Source organism: Mauremys mutica, chromosome 2, assembly GCF_020497125.1.
Source record: "Mauremys mutica isolate MM-2020 ecotype Southern chromosome 2, ASM2049712v1, whole genome shotgun sequence".
NCBI classification, from domain to species: Eukaryota; Metazoa; Chordata; order Testudines; family Geoemydidae; genus Mauremys; species Mauremys mutica.
In genome coordinates, this window is record NC_059073.1 from 252,129,938 (window position 1) to 252,149,751 (window position 19,814).

The following is a 19,814-nucleotide window of genomic DNA, read 5'->3' on the forward strand; positions in this document are numbered from 1 at the left end:
TACACATGGATTCAGATCAGTTCAGTCAATTCAGGTCAAATGTTAACATAGGATACTTGTTCAGTGACCTATGAGTCTGCAAACCATTGTGAGTATTCTCACCAAAAAAGGATAAAGAATGAATTAAGATGGATGCTAAACTACTCTCTCTCCACCCTCTAGAGCAGGTTTGAGCAATCTTTGTGTTATGTGTTTGTACAGTACCAAGCACAGTGTGGCCCTGGTCCATAATTGGGGTCCTTAGGTGTTACCAGAATAATAATAATAATTAATAATTAGACAGCTTGCACTTTACAAATTATATCCCTTGGCTTTACAGAAGTATTCTATTTTTTTGTGTGCGTTGTAGTGTCACAACATTAAAACAAATTGTATCAATGAATTTTTACATTGTTTTCACTTGTCCCCCCAATCGTGCCTTCACATATTGAACTTTTTCAGCAGTTGGGGACATGTATTAAAAACTAAAGCACAAGAACATGGAGGGATCTGGATATGTCTTACTGATGAAGAGACCATGCTTTGACAGAAATATTTCATGAAAGAGATTAATTCCTTTTTTAAGTGAAAAAGGGAAGTATTTCAGATAAGAGTCAAAGCTGTTAATTAATGACGACCTTCAAGTGTTAATATCTATGAACTAGTACCTGTACCACTTGGCACAATGTTGATTGTACATCAATATTATAAATATAAAAAAAGGAGCACATCTAATTTTTATGTGCTAGAAGGTAAAAACAGGAAGTTACAGAACATAATATTCCCAGTTTGTATACTTATGTGCAACATTCCAAACACAGTATATTCAACAGAAGAATGCACTATATATTGGATAAATATCACAACATAAATTGTGCTTTACCCAACAGTTGGTTAATTGCTCCCTGATCACAAAGATCGAGATTCACAGCTTCGTCACAAAGGGACACCACAGGTCTCAGGACTCTCAGACTGTAGCGCATCTGTGCAAGTTTGTTGCCACGACCACCTGCACCATGGAAACAGTTACCTTGACCGAAGAAGGGATCTGTGGATAAATCAAAATGAACATCTGCTTTTGCAATTCAGTGTAGATTCAAAATAAAGCTATGCTTTCAGCTGCTATTTTGCAGGTTTCAAATAAACCAAAACCAAAGTAATGAATCCCTTATTACAACGGCTTTTTGCTTAAAAATAATTTTCTAATAAGAAATCTTAAAATACTTATGCCTATACTTTATTATCATAATAAATGTGTTTCAATGAGTATTTTTAATTATTTCAACAATTTAGTTATCTCAATAAAGTTATTGATTAGTTTTTTTCAATGGAATCTGTGCTCCAATAGTGTTGTACCATGGGTACGGTGCTAAATAGGATGGTTTAAATGGGCAGAAATTAGCTAATCATCTGCTTCTAAAAGCAAAAATAACTCAGTTTTTGAAAAAAAAGTAAAAAAAAACAAATTCTCCAAATAACACATGCAAATAAAACTATAATTAAAATCCCTACTTCTAAAAAAGAACTCACTGCATATCATTAGTATGATGTTTTTACAGGCTGTTTGCCCACTTCCAAAGGCATACTGTCAATTATGCTTCATCCATTGTTAATTGTATTGGTACTATCCTGTACTTGCCTAATTGTAATGTTTTGTATGTGCTGTTAAACAAAATTTTTTTTAAGTTACAAGCTCAAATTGCCTCCCAATACGTTGCTATAAAACAATTATATAAAATATGACCCACTCAAAAATTGTTCTCGAAGGGTCAAAAGGGGAATTATGTTGTACCATGGGTACTGTGCTATATAACTGGTTATGTTTTGGCTATATACAGTGTATGTTTTATAGTAAAACTTAAGGTATTAAAATAAATAAATAGAATAGTGAATATTAGTATAAGCCATTTTCTTTTTATTCATGCCTTGCAAGTAACAGACAGGATTTTGTCTGTGTCTATGTTAATTAAATTTAAAAAATGTCAAAAGCTTAGGCCCCAATGTAGGAAAAAATAGGTGCAAAATTTAGAAAAGCCTAATTTACAATGCCTTTCTTGTTCAACATAAAACACTGCTATTTGTTAGCATTTAAAGATCTCTGTAAAAAACTGTTTATGTAAATAAAAAACGCATGTAGCAATAAATAAATAAATAAAAAGTGTAAAGGCCATTGTTAAAGCCAAATGGCCAAAAAAATAAAACAAAAAAAACTTACCACTTAAAAATGCCAAAAAACCATCAGCGCGCATTCATGGTTAAAAAAGGGGCAAACTAACAAGCCTGAGGTAAAGGCTGGCACCCTTAGAACACAAAATAATTAATTACATCAAAACTAAACAAAATAACCCTCCAAAGGTGTTTTAGGCCATCAAAAAGTAACTGGTCATAAACTAACACAACAAAATCCATAAATTTCAATTTAAAAACAAACAAACAAACAAAAAAAAACCAAACAAAAAACCAAACCCAGGGTGCTTTGCATTGGGGCTTTGGGTTCATCTTGCCAACAGCTCCCAAAGCATCAAATTGCAACTGACAGAGCCCAGCTCCCCTCTGCAATCAATCTGGCTGGCCACTACATTAATTCAGACTCTGGACTGGTAACTGTAACATCAACTGGCGGGACTGTGTGTGTATGTAACTAAAAAGCATATGCTAATTGCTGTATTCTCAATATATGCGGTGTGTTGCCTTTTCCCCTATAAAAATATCTTGTGTGCTTTGTATGAGCATAACAGTAGGATAAGTAAAAGAACACAAAAACATAAGAACAGCCATACTGGGTCAGACCAAAGGTCCATCTAACCCATTATCCTGTCTTCTGACAGTGGCCAATGCCAAGTTCCCCAGAGAGAATGAACAGAACAGGTAATCATCAAATGATCCATTCCCTGTCTCCCATTCCCAGCTTCTGGTAAACAGAGGCTAGGGACACCATCCCTGCCCATCCTGGCTAATAGCCATTTATGGACCTATCCTCCATGAATTTATCTAGTTCTGTTTTGAACCCTGTTACAGTGTTGGCCTTCACAACATCCTCTGGCAAAGAGTTCCACAGGTTGACTGTGCGTTGTGTGAAGAAATACTTCCCTTTGTTTGTTTTAAACCTGCTCCCTATTAATTTCATCAGGTGACCCCTAGTTCTTGTGTTATGAGGAGTAAATAACACTTCCTTATTTACTTTTTCCACACCAGTCATGATTTTATAGACCTCAGTCGTATCCCCTCCTTAGCAGTCTCTTTTCCAAGTTGAAAAGTCCCAGTCTTATTAATCCCTCCTCATATGGCAGCTGTTCCATACCCCTTATAATTTTTGTTGCCCTTTTCTGAACCTTTTCCAATTTCAATATATCTTTTTTGAGATGGGGTGACCACATCTGCATGCGGTATTCAGGATGTGGGCATACCATGGATTTATAAGGAGATAATATTATATTTTCTGTCTTATTATCTATCCCTTTCTTAATGATTCCCAACATTCTGGTAGTTTTTTTGACTGCTGCTGCACATTGAGTGGATGTTTTCAGAGAACTATCCACAATGACTCCAAGATCTCTTTCTTGAGTGGCAACAGCTAATTTAGACTTGATCATTTTATACGTATAATTGGGATTATGTTTTCCAATGTGCATTACTTTGCATTTATCATCATTGAATTACATCTGCCATTTTGTTGCCCAGTCACCCAATTTTGTGAGATCCTTTTGTAGCTCTTCGCAGTCTGCTTTGGACTTAAATATCTTGAGTAGTTTTGTAGCATCTTCAAATTTTGGCACCTCACTGTTTATCCCTTTTTCCAGATCATTTATGAATATGTTGAACAGCACTTGGCTTAGTATAGACCCCTAGGGGACACCACTATTTATCTCTCTCCATTCTGAAAACTGACCATTTATTCCTACCCTTCGTTTCCTATCTTTTAACCAGTTGCCAATCCCTGAGAGGACCTTCCCTCTTATCCCATGACAGCTTACTTTGCTTAAGAACCTTTGGTGAGGGGCTTTGGCAAAGGCTTTCTGAAAATCTAAGTACACTATATGCACTGGTTTCCCCTTGTCTACATGCTTGTTGACCCCCCTCAAAGAATTCTAGTAGATTGTTGAGACATGATTTCCCTTTACAAAAACCATGTTGACTCTTTTCCAACAAATTATAATAAAAATGCATATATGGAGATGTACCTATCTCATAGAACTGGAAGGGACCATGAAAGGTCATCAAATCCAGCCTTTGCTAGAAGAACCAAATACTGATTTTGCCCTAGATTCCTAAGTGCACCCTGCCAAGGATTGAACTCACAACCCTGGGTTTAGCAGACTAATGCTCAAACCACTGAGCTACCCCTCCTCCCCAAATTCATCTATGTGTCTGACAATTCTGTTCTTTACTATAGTTTCAACCAGTTTGCCCAGTACTGAAGTTGGGCTTACCAGGCTGTAATTGCCGGGATCATCTCTAGGGCCCTTTTTAAAAATTGGCATCAAATTAGCTATCCTCCAGTCATTTGGTACAGAAGCTGATTTAAATGATAGGTTACAGACTACAGTTAGTAGTTCTGCATTTCACATTTGAGTTCCTTCAGAGCTCTTGGGTGAATACCATCTGGTCCTGGTGACTTGTTTCAGTTTATCAATTTGTTCCAAAACCTCCTCTAATGACACCTCAATCTGAGACAGTTCCTCAGATTTGTTGCCTAAAAAGAATGGCTCAGGTTTAGGAATCTCCCTCACATACTCAGCCGTGAGGACCAATGCAAAGAATTAATTTAGTTTCTCCGCAATGGCCTTATCGTCCTTGAGTTCTCCTTTAGCATCTTGCTCGTCCGGTGGCCCCACTGGTTGTTTAGCAGGCTTCCTGCTTCTGATTTACTTAATTTTTTTCCTGTTACTTTTTGAGTCTTTAGCTAGCTGTTCTTCAAATTCTTTTTTGACCTCCCTAATTATATTTTTACACTTCACTTGCCCAGGGCCGCCCGGGGGGGGGGGGGAGGGGCAAGTGAGGCAATTTGCCCCAGGAGCCCCCACAAGAATATAATATTCTATAGTTTTACAACAACTTTTTTTTAATGGAAGGGGCTCCCTGAAATTGCTTTGCTCCAGGCCCCCTGAATCCTCTAGGCAGCCCTGCACTTGCCAGAGTTTATGCTCCTTTCTATTTTCCTCACTAGGATTTAACATCCACTTTTTAAAGGATGCCTTTTTGCCTCTCATTGCTTCTTTTACTTTGTTGTTTAGCCACAATGGCACTTTTTTGGTTCTCTTACTATGTTTTTTAATTTGGGGTATACATTTAAGTTGAGCCTCTATTATGGTGTCTTTAAAAAGAGGGAAGACGGAGATTACCAGATTAAGTGAATATTTATCTGTACCATAAAATACTCATCTGATTAAATTTACTTATTTCTGTGCAGGAGACACCCAAAACTGGAATAAAAAAAAAGTAATGTGGGCCAGCTATGAGGTGCATTGGATGAGCTGTTATGTAGAAAACTGTAGAGCAACTTTCTTCAGTATGAGAGTTCATTCCTATTTATTTATGTTTTTCAAAAACTGATGAGAAAACTGATATACTTCCTACATGAACTATTTTTGAAAATGATATTCTATGTTCATCAGTTTTATAGTTTTTCTGTCTAATAGTTGTGTTGTATTTTTAGGGCCATGATATATAATTGAGATAGATGTCTAAAGTCAACTCACCTTGGCCCACGCACCATTCTAGAAACATAAGGAGACGAGTATTCCCTTGACAGGTCATATAGTCATCCACTAACAATGGAGCTACTGAAGCTAATGTAGCAATTGCATGAAGCTGTAATTCTTCATATTGGGCAACAGACCAGTCATGTACACCAGGCTTTTCATTTGGTTTGACATAATGAAACAAAGCCAGCACCACTTTACCCTCATTTAGCAGCTGCAGATTCAAAAGATAAATAGGTACAGATATAGCTTAAAGATGTCACATGTAAATATGAAAAAATCTAAGAGACTGAATCAACTAATTTTTAAAATAGTTTTTAAACTCAACAGTTTGCAATTTCCTCCTTCGGTATTTAGGCACCACACAGACTCTCTCTGGGCATGATAAATGGTCACTTTACTATCACCTCGTATAGTGGTCAGAGGATCAAGCCCTTTGTTCTAATTCAGTGAATAACACCACACTGTTTTTTGTTGTTTTGTTTTTTTAATTAGTCTCTTGGATAAAGCTGTTGGGCCACATCCTTATCTGGTATAAATAATCATAGGGGCAGGCACCGCTTTTGGGTCTTTGTTTGTACGGCCCCTAGCACAAAGGAGTCCCACTTCTGGACCAGGACTTCAAGTTGCTACAATAATACAACCAATAATAATAATTATAAAATTGAAGTCATTATGAGGGTAGGAGGATCTGCATCACAGGAGGCAAGTTTGATGGGGTGTCAGGGATGTTTTGACTGGTGATGGTGATGGTGGCAGTATGGTGTAATGCTGATATAAAAGGCTCAAAGACAGGTGTGTGGTAGGAAGACAGAGTAGCAACTAATGACAAGCTTGACTGATGGTAGTTCTTGGCTACCATAGGCACTCAGCCTCTCATCAGTTTCACTGACTCATTGCCCAGTGGTTCCTTCAGGTTGTCAGAATCTGCAGAAATAGGGAGAAAATGCCCAGGATAGGACTGGTTTGTACTAGGAAAATTACCCATGGTTGGCAATGGGAGCAGGTACAGTGAAACTAGTGCTGAATATAGTTCAGTGGAGACAAATACTGTTCATATTCTGCATCAATTCAGTAAACATGGTTTCTAAAACAGTGAACTTGGCTTGTCCTACTCTACATCTGCATTTGAGTCATGTTCAGCATTCGCTTTTCAGAATAGGTAATGTTTTTAGTGTTGGACTAGATCTGCAAAACCTCTTAAAAATAGGCACCTTATATTGCAGTATAGCATCAGCACGAGGTCTGAGGCTAAGCACTGGCATAAGATTATGAATTATTCACCTACAGATGATCATATGGACATGGATAACAAAGGATATTGCTATGATCAGTATAACCCTCATTTATTTACACAACCAATTTGGGTACAACTTACCTGTACTGCACACAGATCTTTCGCTAAGACTGCAACCATGTTAAACAGCAATTTTTTCAGCTCAAAGTCTTCATAACTGTAGGTAAGCTTAAAACCTTTTACCAAAGGATTATGGCTTTTAACTGGGAAGGAAATTATAGCCAAATTACAACTAAAGCTAAACAAGAAATTCAAAAGATGATAATTAGGAAAAAAGCACTTATATTTCACATGTGCAATAATAAGACATCTTACCTTCACTAAACGTTGCTAATAGTATTAACTGCTTAGTAAATCCACTTTCCTAACAGACATACAAAATAAATGTTTTCATTAAATCATAGCACATAAATTCATTGTAAGTTTTACTATTTTCCTGACAACATTTCATTTGTCAGTATATTCAGCATTTTACCAAAATAGGTGACAGGGTATTTGGTAATCTAAGGGTTCAATTAATCAAAATGTAGACCTCATTCTGCACAAACGTATGCAAGTCTGTGGAAGCCCCAAAAGATTGGCATTCACTGGTCCAGTCTGGCACAGATGAAGACAACAGTCTCACAGTGTAGTTAGGGCTAAATTTTCGAAGTGGCTCCCTTCATTTGTGTGCATATGATTTTGCCAATTTGAGTAATGTTTGTGCATTCATTTGTATACACACACACACACACACACACACACACGTGTGTGTGCAATTTGTGCATGTAAATATGCTTTTTACATTCAAATGATAAAATTTACAATGGATCACATGAAAACTGGATGCATAAGTGATGTGTGCTCAAATGGATGCCACATATTGAAAATTTGGCTGTTATAGTCCATGACAAAAAATGGATGTGAGCAAACTACAGCTGCCAGTTGAGCAACAATACCTCCAGGACTAGAGACAGTACAAAGAACTGACCAGATAACCTAGAAGATACAACAGCTCTTCTCTTCCTTGATATATCCAGCAATTACTGGGCTCATATTGTGCTCAGTCCAATAGTCTCAAATTGCAAAAAGCACTTTTTGTCATCAGAAAAATACTGCAATGATGATTTATGGGCCTCTTTATTCGTTATGTCATGACTAATTAGAATTCTAAATCTAAAACTGTGAAACAGAGTAAAAGAATATTAGTTTATTTAAAAAAAGGAACCATACAGTTCTCTCGTAAAAGCTATGAAATATTCCAGAAGATGTGGGTAATGAAGTAAACACACACTTCTTAGGCAACTTATTGTAATAAACTTACTCCTAGATTTTCCAAACAATGAGTACAGTTTTAAACATAAGGCTCCCTGTAATAAGACCCTTCTGTTAAGCCTTGCAGTTGTATTTGTTTTCTCATTATCAACTCATCTTTATGTTATTGGGTAGGAGCTAACAGTATTAAGGATTTGAGTGTCTCTGAGGCAGAGGGAACTACAAAAAGAAACAGAGTCTTCCTGGAAGGAAAGCCCTGAACAGCCAAGCATGGGAGAAAGAAGAGACTGAATTTAACAATACAGCAAATCCCAAGAAAGTGGTAACTTTGGACTATATCCAGTGCATACAGAACAGGATAGTTAATATGTTACCAGTCTATAAGGCTCAAAAGTATGAATACTCACAATCATTGGTGCTCCAGGGTTTTCAGCTATGAGTGTGGCTATTACTAAGAGGTCGTTTCTTAGCTGGCGATCATAGTGACGGAAACCATGCATGAGTAAGTTCACAAACACTTCCTTCAAAGCACTTAGAAGAAAATGAAAGTCAGAGTTTTATATTCCTTTTCATATTCTATTTATGTGCCGTTCCTGAGTACATGAATCTCATTGCTACGTCAGACTTTTCATAGTCTAGATTAGTATGCAGTTGCAAGCACCACAACTTCCCAAGGCTTTTCAAAATTGATATTTTATATAGATTCATAGATTGTAGGGCTGGAAGGGACTTCGAGAGGTCATCGAGTCCAATCCCCTGCCCTCATGGCAGGACCAAATACTGTCTAGACCATCCCTGATAGACATTTATCTAACCTACTCTTAAATATCTCCAGAGATGGAGATTCTGCAACCTCCCTAGGCAATTTATTCCAGTGTTTAACCACCCTGACAGTTAGGAACTTTTTCCTAATGTCCAACCTAAACCTCCCTTGCTGCAGTTTAAGCTCATTGCTTCTTGTTCTATCCTTAGAGATCTAAGATGAACAAGTTTTCTCCCTCCTCCTTATGACACCCTTTTAGATACCTGGAAACTGCTATCATGTCCCCTCTCAGTCTTCTCTTTTCCAAACTAAACAAACCCAATTCTTTCAGCCTTCCTTCATAGGTCATGTTCTCAAGACCTTTGATCATTCTTGTTGCTCTTCTCTGGACCCTCTCCAATTTCTCCACATATTTCTTGAAATGCGGTGCCCAGAACTGGACATAATATTCCAGTTGAGGCTTAACCAGCGCAGATTAGAGTGGAAGAATGACTTCTCGTGTCTTGCTCACAACACACCTATTAATGCATCCCAAAATCATGTTTGCTTTTTTTGCAACAGCATCACACTGTTGACTCATATTTAGCTTGTGGTCCTTTATAACCTCTAGATCCCTTTCTGCCGTACTCCCTCCTGGACAGTCTCTTCCCATTCTGTATGTGTGAAATTGATTGTTCCTTCCTAAGTGGAGCACTTTGCATTTGTCTTTATTAAACTTCATCCGGTTTACCTCAGACCATTTCTCCAATTTGTCCAGATCATTTTGAATTATGACCCTATCCTCCAAAGCAGTTGCAATCCCTCCCAGTTTGGTATCATCTGCAAACTTAATAAGAGTACTTTCTATGCCAATATCTAAGTCGTTGATGAAGATATTGAACAGAGCTGGTCCCAAAACAGACCCCTGCAGAACCCCACTTGTTATACCTTTCCAGCAGGATTGTGAACCACTAATAACTACTCTCTGAGTATGGTTATCCAGCCAATTATGCACCCAACTTATAGTAGCCCCATCTAAGTTGTGTTTGCCTAGTTAATTGATAAGAATATCATGCGAGACCATATCAAATATTAAAGTCTAGGTATACCACGTCCACCGCTTCTACCTTATCCACAAGACTTGTTATCCTATCAAAGAAAGCTATCAGATTGGATTGACATGATTTGTTCTTTACAAATCCATGCTGGCGATTCCCTATCACCTTACCACCTTCCAAGTGTTTGCAGATGATTTCCTTAATTACTTGCTCCATTATCTTCCCTGGCACAGAAGTTAAACTAACTGGTCTGTAGTTTCCTGGGTTGTTTTTATTTCCCTTTTTATAGATGGGCACTATATTTGCCCTTTTCCAGTCTTCTGGAATCTCTCCTGTCTCCCATGATTTTCCAAAGATAATAGCTAGAGGCTCAGATACCTCCTCTATTAGCTCCTTGAGTATTTTAGGATGCATTTCATCAGGCCCTGGTGACTTGCAGGCATCTAACTTTTCTAAGTGATTTTTAACTATGTACCACTGTGTATCTAATTTAAGCATCAACTGCTATAATAGGCACAACTGGACACAAATCTTTGTTTTACAGATGTTAAATTGAATTTATAAAGAGATGTCTATTTACTCAAGCAAAGGTATGCTTAACTGCATCTTGCTGTCTGATTAAAATATTTACTTTAAAAACAGAAGGGCAAATCCTCAGTGAACATCAATACAACTCCATTGACTAATGGAGCAATGTAGCTAAGGATCTGGTTCTCACTCTTATATTTTATAACATATCATTTACTACTAATTTTATAATGCTTAAAAAAAAGTATTTCAGTAATGCACTGCATTGATTTAAGGCCCGATTCTGCAGTCCTTTTCTTCTGCAGGATCAGGCCCATAATAATTACTGATAAACTGCATAACCTGCATTCCTCTTGTCTCGTCTCTCAGCATGTATCAAACAAAATGCCAAAATCCAGCAACATATTATTTTAGAAATACATAGATTGCTCCAAAATTGCAATATTAGTTTACATAACGTTTGATTGTACTTACTATATACATTCCAAGTTACTGAGCTGATTAACAATTTCTTCCTTTGACATGTTTTCTAATAAGTTCCATAGGATTTCTGATGAACGGAACAGTAGCTGTCCAGAGGGATCGGCATCATTTAGACGAGAACAGATTCTGCTGGCTGCTTGAGCTTTCATCATAAGTTTACAATTTACTCCTGGAATTAAGACAGTCTGAATAATCAACTCCCTGCAGGTTGGTAATTGTTTTAGGTGTATATAAAGAAAAGCATATCTGAGATAACGAGATTGTTAAAAAAATATCCTATACTAACCAGATGTGGAGAGATGCTGTAGGGCTTTAAGTACCCATAACTTCTCAGCAAGTTGATTTTCAACCAACGCTAGAGACAAAACTAGGGTTTCTGCTAAACCTCCCAATTCAGCCATCTGTATCTTATAGTTTGCACTTGTAGAGTGTAAACCTGTATGTACAATAGTTGAGAGTTATAACTATTTAGACAAGCATAATCACATATAATATTTAGCTTTCTTCAAAAAATGGATGAAATGTGAATTTCAGTAATTTTAGTGAAAATGATGTAAAGTGAAACTTTTAACCAAGCTCAAGACCTCATTGTGTTAGGTGCTATACAAACATCTAGTAAGAGTTGGTTCCTAGCTTGAAGAGTTAGCAGCCTAACAGACAAACGGTGGGAGAGGAAACAGAGGCACAGAACAGTGAAGTGACTTGCTCTAGGTCACACAACAAATCAGTGGCAGACATGGAATAGAACCCAAGTCTCCTAAGTCCCAGTCTAGTGCCCTAATTCTCTGGACCATGCTGCCGCTCATGATTAGCATATCTGTCTATCAGTCAGCATGACTAAATCCCATTGCTTAACATGACTTCTCAAGGTCACGTTGACTAAATTTGAATTGCCAACATGTGTTTTTTCCTTTGCCCATGTATACAGAAACCACTACTGTGGTTCTTTTTGTAGTGTAGATGGGGACAGAAGTATTGAGATGAGCAGTTCACATTCTTATGTTCCATCTTATCAAGAAACAGAAAGTTAAGTCTGAGCAATTTTTAAAAGACAAATGACATTTTAGAGAAAAGGCCCATTTTCGTTTTTTTAAAGGACGATATTCTTGTAAAAATTCCCCTTATTTAGTACTAGTCAAACACATCCCTTCATTTCCTCATTGCAAGTGGTTCCTCTGCCCAATGATGACCTCTTCCATTAGCAGATCTGCCAGCAATGTCTTGACTACTGTGAATGACCAAGGGCTCAATCCTGTTAAGTGCTGAGAACTCTGGCCATGATCCAGCAAAGCGTCAACATTCTCGTGAGTAGCTCCATTTACTTTGATCCTTTTGCTGCTTTGCCAGAGTGCTCAGCACCTTACAGGATCATACCTCAATTTAAACCCCAGTCTTGCAAAGACTTATGCATGTGCTTAACTTTAAGCACATTAATAGTCCCATTGAAAAATCATGTTAGAGAACAGTGTCTACCAAGCATGAAATACAGTTCCTTAGTTTTGACATAATATTTTAGATATTTTCTGTATCTAAAGGAAAGGCAAAAACGCCACGAATTTCAACACTTATTGAAGTAAGTGGAACTACTCAATTATGTAAAGTTAAACATGTGTTTATGTGTCTGCAGAATTTGGAGTAATACTTTTAAAAACTAAAAACAGATTGCTTTGACATTTCCAGATTCCTGTAATTGGAGTGAGAGCACCAACCTGAGCTTTGCAGGCCACAGAAGCCAAGTTAGCCTGTGACCAAGTCACAGAGTCAAAGGCCACGTGGGACCACCAGATAATCCAGTGCACAGGGCCGGCTCCAGGCACCAGCTTATCAAGCAGGTGCTTGGGGCGGCCACTCCGGAGCGGGGCGGCACTTTCAGGTATTCGGTGGCAATTCAGCGGAGGGTCCCTCACTCCTGCTCAGAGCGAAGGACCTCCCGCTGAATTGCCGCAGATCGCAATCACAGCTTTTTTTTTTTTTTCTTTTCGGCTGCTTGGGGTGGCAAAACCCCTGGAGCCGGCCCTGCCAGCGCAGCCTCCTCTCTCTCTCTCTCTCTCTCTCGCCACCTATACCACCCAGCACCCAACCCAACAACCATAATTAGACCTAAGTATTAAAGCCCACAGGAGATTAGACTATTATGTGGCACTGGTAGAGGATTAAGGGATACCAGTGTCCGAGGTCCCCACACGGCAAGGAAATGGCCAGTTGCTGTAAGCTTCCTAAATCATAAAACTCAGGAAGAGGAGACAATGCTTCCTCTCTAGAGGTTATATGGCCAAACCAAGAATTCTATATTTTTTCCCACTTCTAGCACCAAAGCCATCCACTCCTTTTTCCTGTATCCTCCATGTTTCAGAATCCTCGTGGCCCTCCCCACAATCATTTGTACTGTTTCACCCTAGCCCCCCAAAATGTTATAATAAACAATGTGTAACTAAATTAATTTTGCATATATTGCCAGATTAGACAGATACATTCAATGTATACACATGGATAATTTAATTTTTAATATTTTAAATGACAATAAATACATTCCTATTGAAGATTATATTAATTGTGGTCTATTTAATTAAGGTAATTATGGCACTTATTTATCTGCACAAATAAAAATTCTTAACTGCACTCAGAGCTTAGTGCAAAGAGCCATTTCAGAGTAGATGACAGATCACATACATTTCATTGTTTCATTCTTGCAAGACTTTAAAATTGTGTATTTTACCTGCAAGCTGTTTTTTTGGTGGCTCTGCATGGTAAAAGCTAATGATACACTTACAGATTTGTATCCTCACTTGAGAGCTTGGCACCCTCATTAAGTAACCTGTAAGAAACAGACAAATTCTGATTTGCAATTTTTACAAGATAGAATAGTTAAAAAAAAGTCATATGATTCCTCCTACTTATATTTCCTTGTACTACACTGAGTAATGTGTGTTCCTTCTTACTGTTTACACCCTGTATATATTTGCGTTCATTCCTTATGAGGGTAACCATCTTGGGCCGGTATTAACTTATCCCAGGTTTGACTATAAAGACCTGAGAGACAGGATTCACTGCCACAGAGGAGAAGGAAGTGGTTTTGGGAAAATGGCCTGGGGTTTATAAAGAAGTCTGTTCTGTTGCCCTTTGTTTTACAGCCTGAGTCTGGAGTTCCCTGAGTAAGCTGGGCTGAAACTCCCCCGTCTCCAGAGTGGTGAGGGATTAGGTCAAGTCAATGGTTCCAGACAGTTTCTCTCAGAACAAAGAAAGCAGGATTACTAATACTGCAGCTGACACCATGGTTGCCATATTAGTAATCCTAGCGTCTGGTGATGCACAATGGTATATAAGGGGAACATATAAAAAGTACCTTTTCAACAAAATAGGGAGAGAACTGGAGAGAGACATGCTGTGGAGCATGCCAAATTAAACTGACTTAATAAAGACCTCCAGACAGGAGAACTTTCTGATCCCAGGTTCCAAGGATATTCCTTTTTGTTTGACCTGTCACACACAGCCTTTTGCTCCACCTCTCTATTGCTCAAGTCTTCCCACTTGCAGTGCTGCCCAGAGGATTCAGGAGGCCTGGGGTCTTCAGCAGTGGGGGTCCTTCTGCTCCGGGTCTTTGGGGCACTTCGGCAGTGGGTCCCGGAGCAAGTGAAGGACCCGCTGCTGAACTGCTGCCGAAGACCCGGAGCGGAAGGAGCCCTCGCTGCCGAATTGCCACCGAAGACCCGGAGTGGAAGAAGCTCCGGGTCTTCGGCAGCGGGTCCTTCACTCGCTCCGGGTGTGTTTGGCGGCACTGAAGGACCTGCTGCTGAAGACCCGCTGAAAACTCTCGTGGGGGCCCCTGCAGGGCCCAGGGCAAATTGCCCCACTTGCCCCCGCCCTCTGGGCAGCCCTGCCCACTTGCTGACCTGCTATTCGTCTTCCCATTACCGTCGCTATTGGATAGTCAAGACCCCATGCTCTCTTGACCCACAGAGCTTGTGATGGTGGTGTTCTTTGAAAAACTCAGGTATAATAGTTAAGATTCTCAAAGCAAAATGAAATCAGACAGTGGATCAGGCTACAAGAGTAATAGTGGTTTATTTCTTGAGCTCTCCTGGGCTAACTCTGGTGGGGAGCCTCTCTCACTAGGCAGAAAGAAACCTCATTGGCTAATCAGCCAATTAGGATTCTCCAATATTCTGACAGCTGCACAGATGAAGTTCACAGCAAAGTAGAAATGCTTCTGAATGCTGGGAAATTCAGAATGTTGACTGACTCAGGAGGTAGCAAGAACTTGTAATTATAAGTACGTAACAAAAATCATATAAATTCTAAGCTACAACTGAGAAGATAATTGTGGTTCTTTTTATTATCCTGTAGGGCATTGCAGCACAGCAATCTAACTTACCCAATTGTGCAATTGATTCTAAAGTAACTGGGGTGTAGTTGACTTCATCAGATAATTTCTTCTTTAAAAATGGTAACCTGCAAAAATTGAACAAGCAAGTTATTATAACTATCATTAGAACACAACAGAAAAAACAGATTAATCAAAACCTGTTCATGTTGGTGCCAACATCTGATAGAAAAATCAATATCTTATGTTCTATCCTATGAAATTCCTTGAAGATGTCTTGGAAAAACTGTCCTCAAGTATATTCTTTGCAGACACTGATCCTAGAACAAAATGTTTACTTTCATGATCTAGCAACTAATTTTTTGGCTGGTAGAAGTAAATGCCTACAGGTATCATTGTAGTAATTCATATTTGGTAAACCAGGAAATAATCCCAGCAAACAAATCTCATTTAAGTATAGAAGATTAAGATCAGTAACTGGGGTGACATCAGTCATATGCCAGAGGCAGGCTATGAACAGACATGCTCACCACAGATGGGGGAAAAGGAACCGATCCAGTGAGGAGCTGCCAAGATCATAACAACCGGTTCCCTCCTCACCCCCAAGGGGGTCATGGCCCAGCCCCGCCCCCGGGACTCATGGCCCATCCAACCCCCCACGTTCCTTGATGCCACCCCGGGACCCCTGCCCCATCCACCCCCCTTCCCTGTCCCCTGACTATCTTCTGCCGCCCCATCCAACCCCTCCTCATTCCTGATGGCCTCCTGGGACCCCTGCCCCTGACTACCCCATCCAACCCCGCCCCTCCTTCCTGACTGATCCCATGGGACCCTTGCCCACATTCAACCCCCCTGTTCCCCACCCTCTGACTGCCCCGACCCCTCCGGGCCACTTCGCCACCACACAGCGCTTGGAGCACCGGGTCAGGCTGAGCTCGCAGCCCCCTGCTTCCTGCGAATCAGCTGTTCGTGCAGGAAGCCTGGGAGGGCGGAGAAGCGGTGCGGCGGCTTCGTGCTCAGGCCCAGGGAGGCAGTGGTGAGCTGGGTTGGGGAGTGGTTCACCTGCGGCCCTCTCCAGGTTACCTGCTGCGGCACAGGCAGCCCTCCTCGCGCCCTCCCCACCCCAACAAACCTCCACTCTGTCTCCCCCTCCTTGGGCCTGAGTGTGAAGCCACCACACCACTTCTCCACCCTCCCAGGTTTCCTGCACGAACAGCTGATCCGCAGGAAGCGGGGAGGGGGAGACGCAGGGCGGAGTGTTCAGGGGAGGAGGCAGAGGTGAGCTGGGGCCGGGGCCGGGGCAGGGAGCTGGATCACCCATGGGGTCGGTGCCTAAGGCGCCACTTTTGGATAATGTGCTCAGAAGGAGCCCCAGATATGCTCCTGGGTCACTTCAACTTACCGGTTGTTAAATTTAGAAGCCCTTTTAGAACTGGTTGCCCCACGCAGGACAACAGGTTCTAAAAGGACTTCTAAATTTAACAACCGGTTCCCACGAACCAGTGCAAACTGGCTCCAGCTCACCACTGAACCGATCCCTAGCCAGGACAGCTAGCAATAAGGAAAAATAGAACTATCAGTTGTATTTAGGTTACTTGGAGTCAGATTCTCTCTTTAAACTGGGGCATTGTTCAGATAAATTCACTCAGATGCTATGAGCACAGAGTTTATGTAATAAATACATGCTCTAAAATTGCCCTCATATTCAATTAAATATTCAGATGTTATGCTCCGTTCACGACATACTGTAGTGCACGCACAGCTTTACTGTAGGTTTTCTGGAGAGGGGGTTAGGAAGGGGAAAGATCACCTGTTGGTATCAGCAGCAGAGCCAGAAGAAAAGAAGGGAGAAAGAAAATGAGACAAATGGGGGGAAAGAGACAGAAACGGTGAGAAAGAAAGAAGTGTGAACAAGATAGGCAAAGAAATACAGATAGTGGTGGAAGAGTGGAAAATTGTAGGAGAGACAGGACCAGCTGCTAAAAGGAACTTCCAAGTAACACCTACTCTAATTATTGCCTTCTCCTTCTCATCTGTAAAAGCACTGAATTGTGGAAACATCTCTATCAGACAAAAATTAAAAGCAAAGAACTGAGGTCCAAAGCTATATCCATACATTCACTGCAGAAACTAGTATTATTTCTGAACTCTACAAGAGGTGACAATTTACTTCTCACTTGAACTGATACTATGTTGTATGGACCTTACACCTTCACTGCAAAGTTTTGTCATGTTGCTGCCATACACATAAACTTGAAAACTTCATGATGTACTCTCTCATTAACCACTGTGGGGCAGCAAAGCAGCACAATTAATTATGCTCAGAGAAGTAAGAAGTTCAGTTGCAATGTTGTATCACTACTATATTTATCAGCTGAAAATGACCTATCAAAAAAGTTAAGGGGAAGTCTTCTGTATAATCATTATTATGGCTGTAATTTTCAAACCAAAAGGAAAGTACTGACAAACATAAAATGAATGACACTTTATTCTGATTTGAAAATAATGTAGAGTAGTATGGCAATGAAGATGTTAAAAAGCCCTCACAATTAAACGTTAAATTCTAAACTAGATTAAAATCGATAAAACCAAAACAAAACCCTCAAATTGTTTTTGTATTCCACCCCCGCAATAAATTGACCTAAAGTTTATCACTTCATAAAGCTTACCTAAAGTTGTTAAGGTCCCTTTGCTTCATCTCAGGTTTTTAACTCACCAGGGGAACATTTTGAAACAACAAAACACACCTTAACAAGACTTATTATTTAATCTCTTGGGGGCCAATAGTCCCAGAACACCCCACTGCAGGCAATGAGACACCTGTGGGAATCCTGCTTTCTGGTATCCAGGGGTTAATTATAATACTGTCCTGAGTGCAGCAATAGGTAGTTCTATAGTCACTGAACTACTAAAAACGGTCTTTTTGTGTCTACAGCAATCATACACAAAGAAAATCAGTTTATAAAAGGGAAAGAAGGGGAACCAGTGTATGCCTAGTCATCTCATGGGGTGTTGTAAAAATCACTTAACATTTGTATAGCACTTATATAAGTCCTCAGTGCTATTTATTATTAAAGACTGATGTACTTACCCGCATAATTTAAGAATTTCACATGTAGGCTCTATGAAAGCCTCTTGGACCTGAATTTTTTCTGCACATAGGTTAAGAATTTTAAATATTTGTGCTAAATCCTTAAGAGGCTTTTAATGTTCAATAATTAAGGAAATTAGACTGTTAGAATGCCTGAGAATGAGAAAAAAAAACTTATTTCTTGTAATATACTTTATTTTCAAAAAGAAATACTCTAGTCCAACACGGTCAGATTTGGATAACTAAAATTAGGCACATAAATTCCTATTTAGGTACAGTAACTATACGTGGCCTGATTTTCAAATGTGTGAAGCACCTGAGCTCTCTTACCCAGTGAGATCAATGGGAGTTGCGGGCACTAAACACCACTGAAAAGTATGCCTAAATATGGGTTTATATGCCTAACTTTAGGCACTCAAGTTTGAAAATGTGAACCAAATACACATTTTTGAGGTAATCTTTATACCTAGTCTCATCTGTCATTTCTAGAAATTTGTTACATACAACCGGTACTGTTTATATAAAAAAAGTGTCCAGCCAATTAATCCAGATTTGGTTTTATTTAAATGTCACCTTATGCCCATTAGTCATTGTTATTCTTATCCGCATTTCTTAAGTATTAATCAATATAGCACTTAGAAACCACATCTGTACTGAGTTGTAAAAGCTGAAATTACATGGAAGTTTGTATAGCCTTTTATCTACATTTTTCTATGTTGTTGCATACTGAGTATTTTCTATTCTATTTTGAAGCAGGTAGCCCCAAGCATCCAAAGAATATTTCTTATCCAAGCAACCCTAGCAATGATAAGTGTGCATAGAAGGCCTTCTCTAAGCCAGTAATTAAATTATCAGTGAACCACTGATGCTATCAGGGAAAGCTATACATCTCTGAGAAATGTAGCCGATGATAAGCCACTTTGCTGAAAAGTCAAAAACATTAAAAAAATATAAAATACCACATCTTATTTGAACTGTAGTTTCCATGGAGGATGAAAAAAAGGATACAAGCCCAGTCTCATACTGCTTCATCACTTTCTTGAGAGTTTCTAGCTGTCGTTCCTCCTCATCATTCTTAAAAAGAAAAGAAAAAAAACACCTTAATTTTAAATTGCAGTGTGCCTTTAAAACCTTAAATGATCTTGTTCTGTTCCCTTTTGAGTTCAAGTGCAAGTGGAAAAATAGATTAAAAAGTCACAAGATACTATGAAATTCTGAAAGTGTTCAGCAGCAGGATTAGTTTCTTGATCTAACTATATATTTTTAAATGCACAGAACACATTCCTACAATCTTGCAGAGTCTTTTAGTAATGGATATTTTGGTTGAACATGTGGGCTCACTGGATTAAAGCATCTGAC

At 39.4% G+C, this 19,814-nt stretch overlaps 1 protein-coding gene across 3 annotated transcripts in view; it reads right to left on the reverse strand.

Annotated features, from left to right (window-relative positions):
* CFAP69 (cilia and flagella associated protein 69) overlaps positions 1 to 19,814 on the reverse strand; it is a 45,169-nt gene that overhangs the window by 19,764 nt on the left and 5,591 nt on the right. For 2 of the 3 annotated variants that reach the window (XM_045005892.1, XM_045005894.1), the window contains exons 3-13: positions 19,464 to 19,529; positions 18,456 to 18,565; positions 15,416 to 15,492; positions 13,760 to 13,858; positions 11,330 to 11,479; positions 11,035 to 11,212; positions 8,640 to 8,763; positions 7,294 to 7,342; positions 7,060 to 7,181; positions 5,679 to 5,895; positions 863 to 1,027 (exon numbers count right to left, since the gene is read on the reverse strand). In XM_045005892.1, the coding sequence (XP_044861827.1) occupies positions 863 to 1,027; positions 5,679 to 5,895; positions 7,060 to 7,181; positions 7,294 to 7,342; positions 8,640 to 8,763; positions 11,035 to 11,212; positions 11,330 to 11,479; positions 13,760 to 13,858; positions 15,416 to 15,492; positions 18,456 to 18,565; positions 19,464 to 19,487 (1,315 nt within the window). In that variant the 5' untranslated portion in view covers positions 19,488 to 19,529. The remainder of the gene's footprint in view (positions 1 to 862; positions 1,028 to 5,678; positions 5,896 to 7,059; positions 7,182 to 7,293; positions 7,343 to 8,639; positions 8,764 to 11,034; positions 11,213 to 11,329; positions 11,480 to 13,759; positions 13,859 to 15,415; positions 15,493 to 18,455; positions 18,566 to 19,463; positions 19,530 to 19,814) is intronic. The other variant, XM_045005893.1, reaches the window with a different exon arrangement.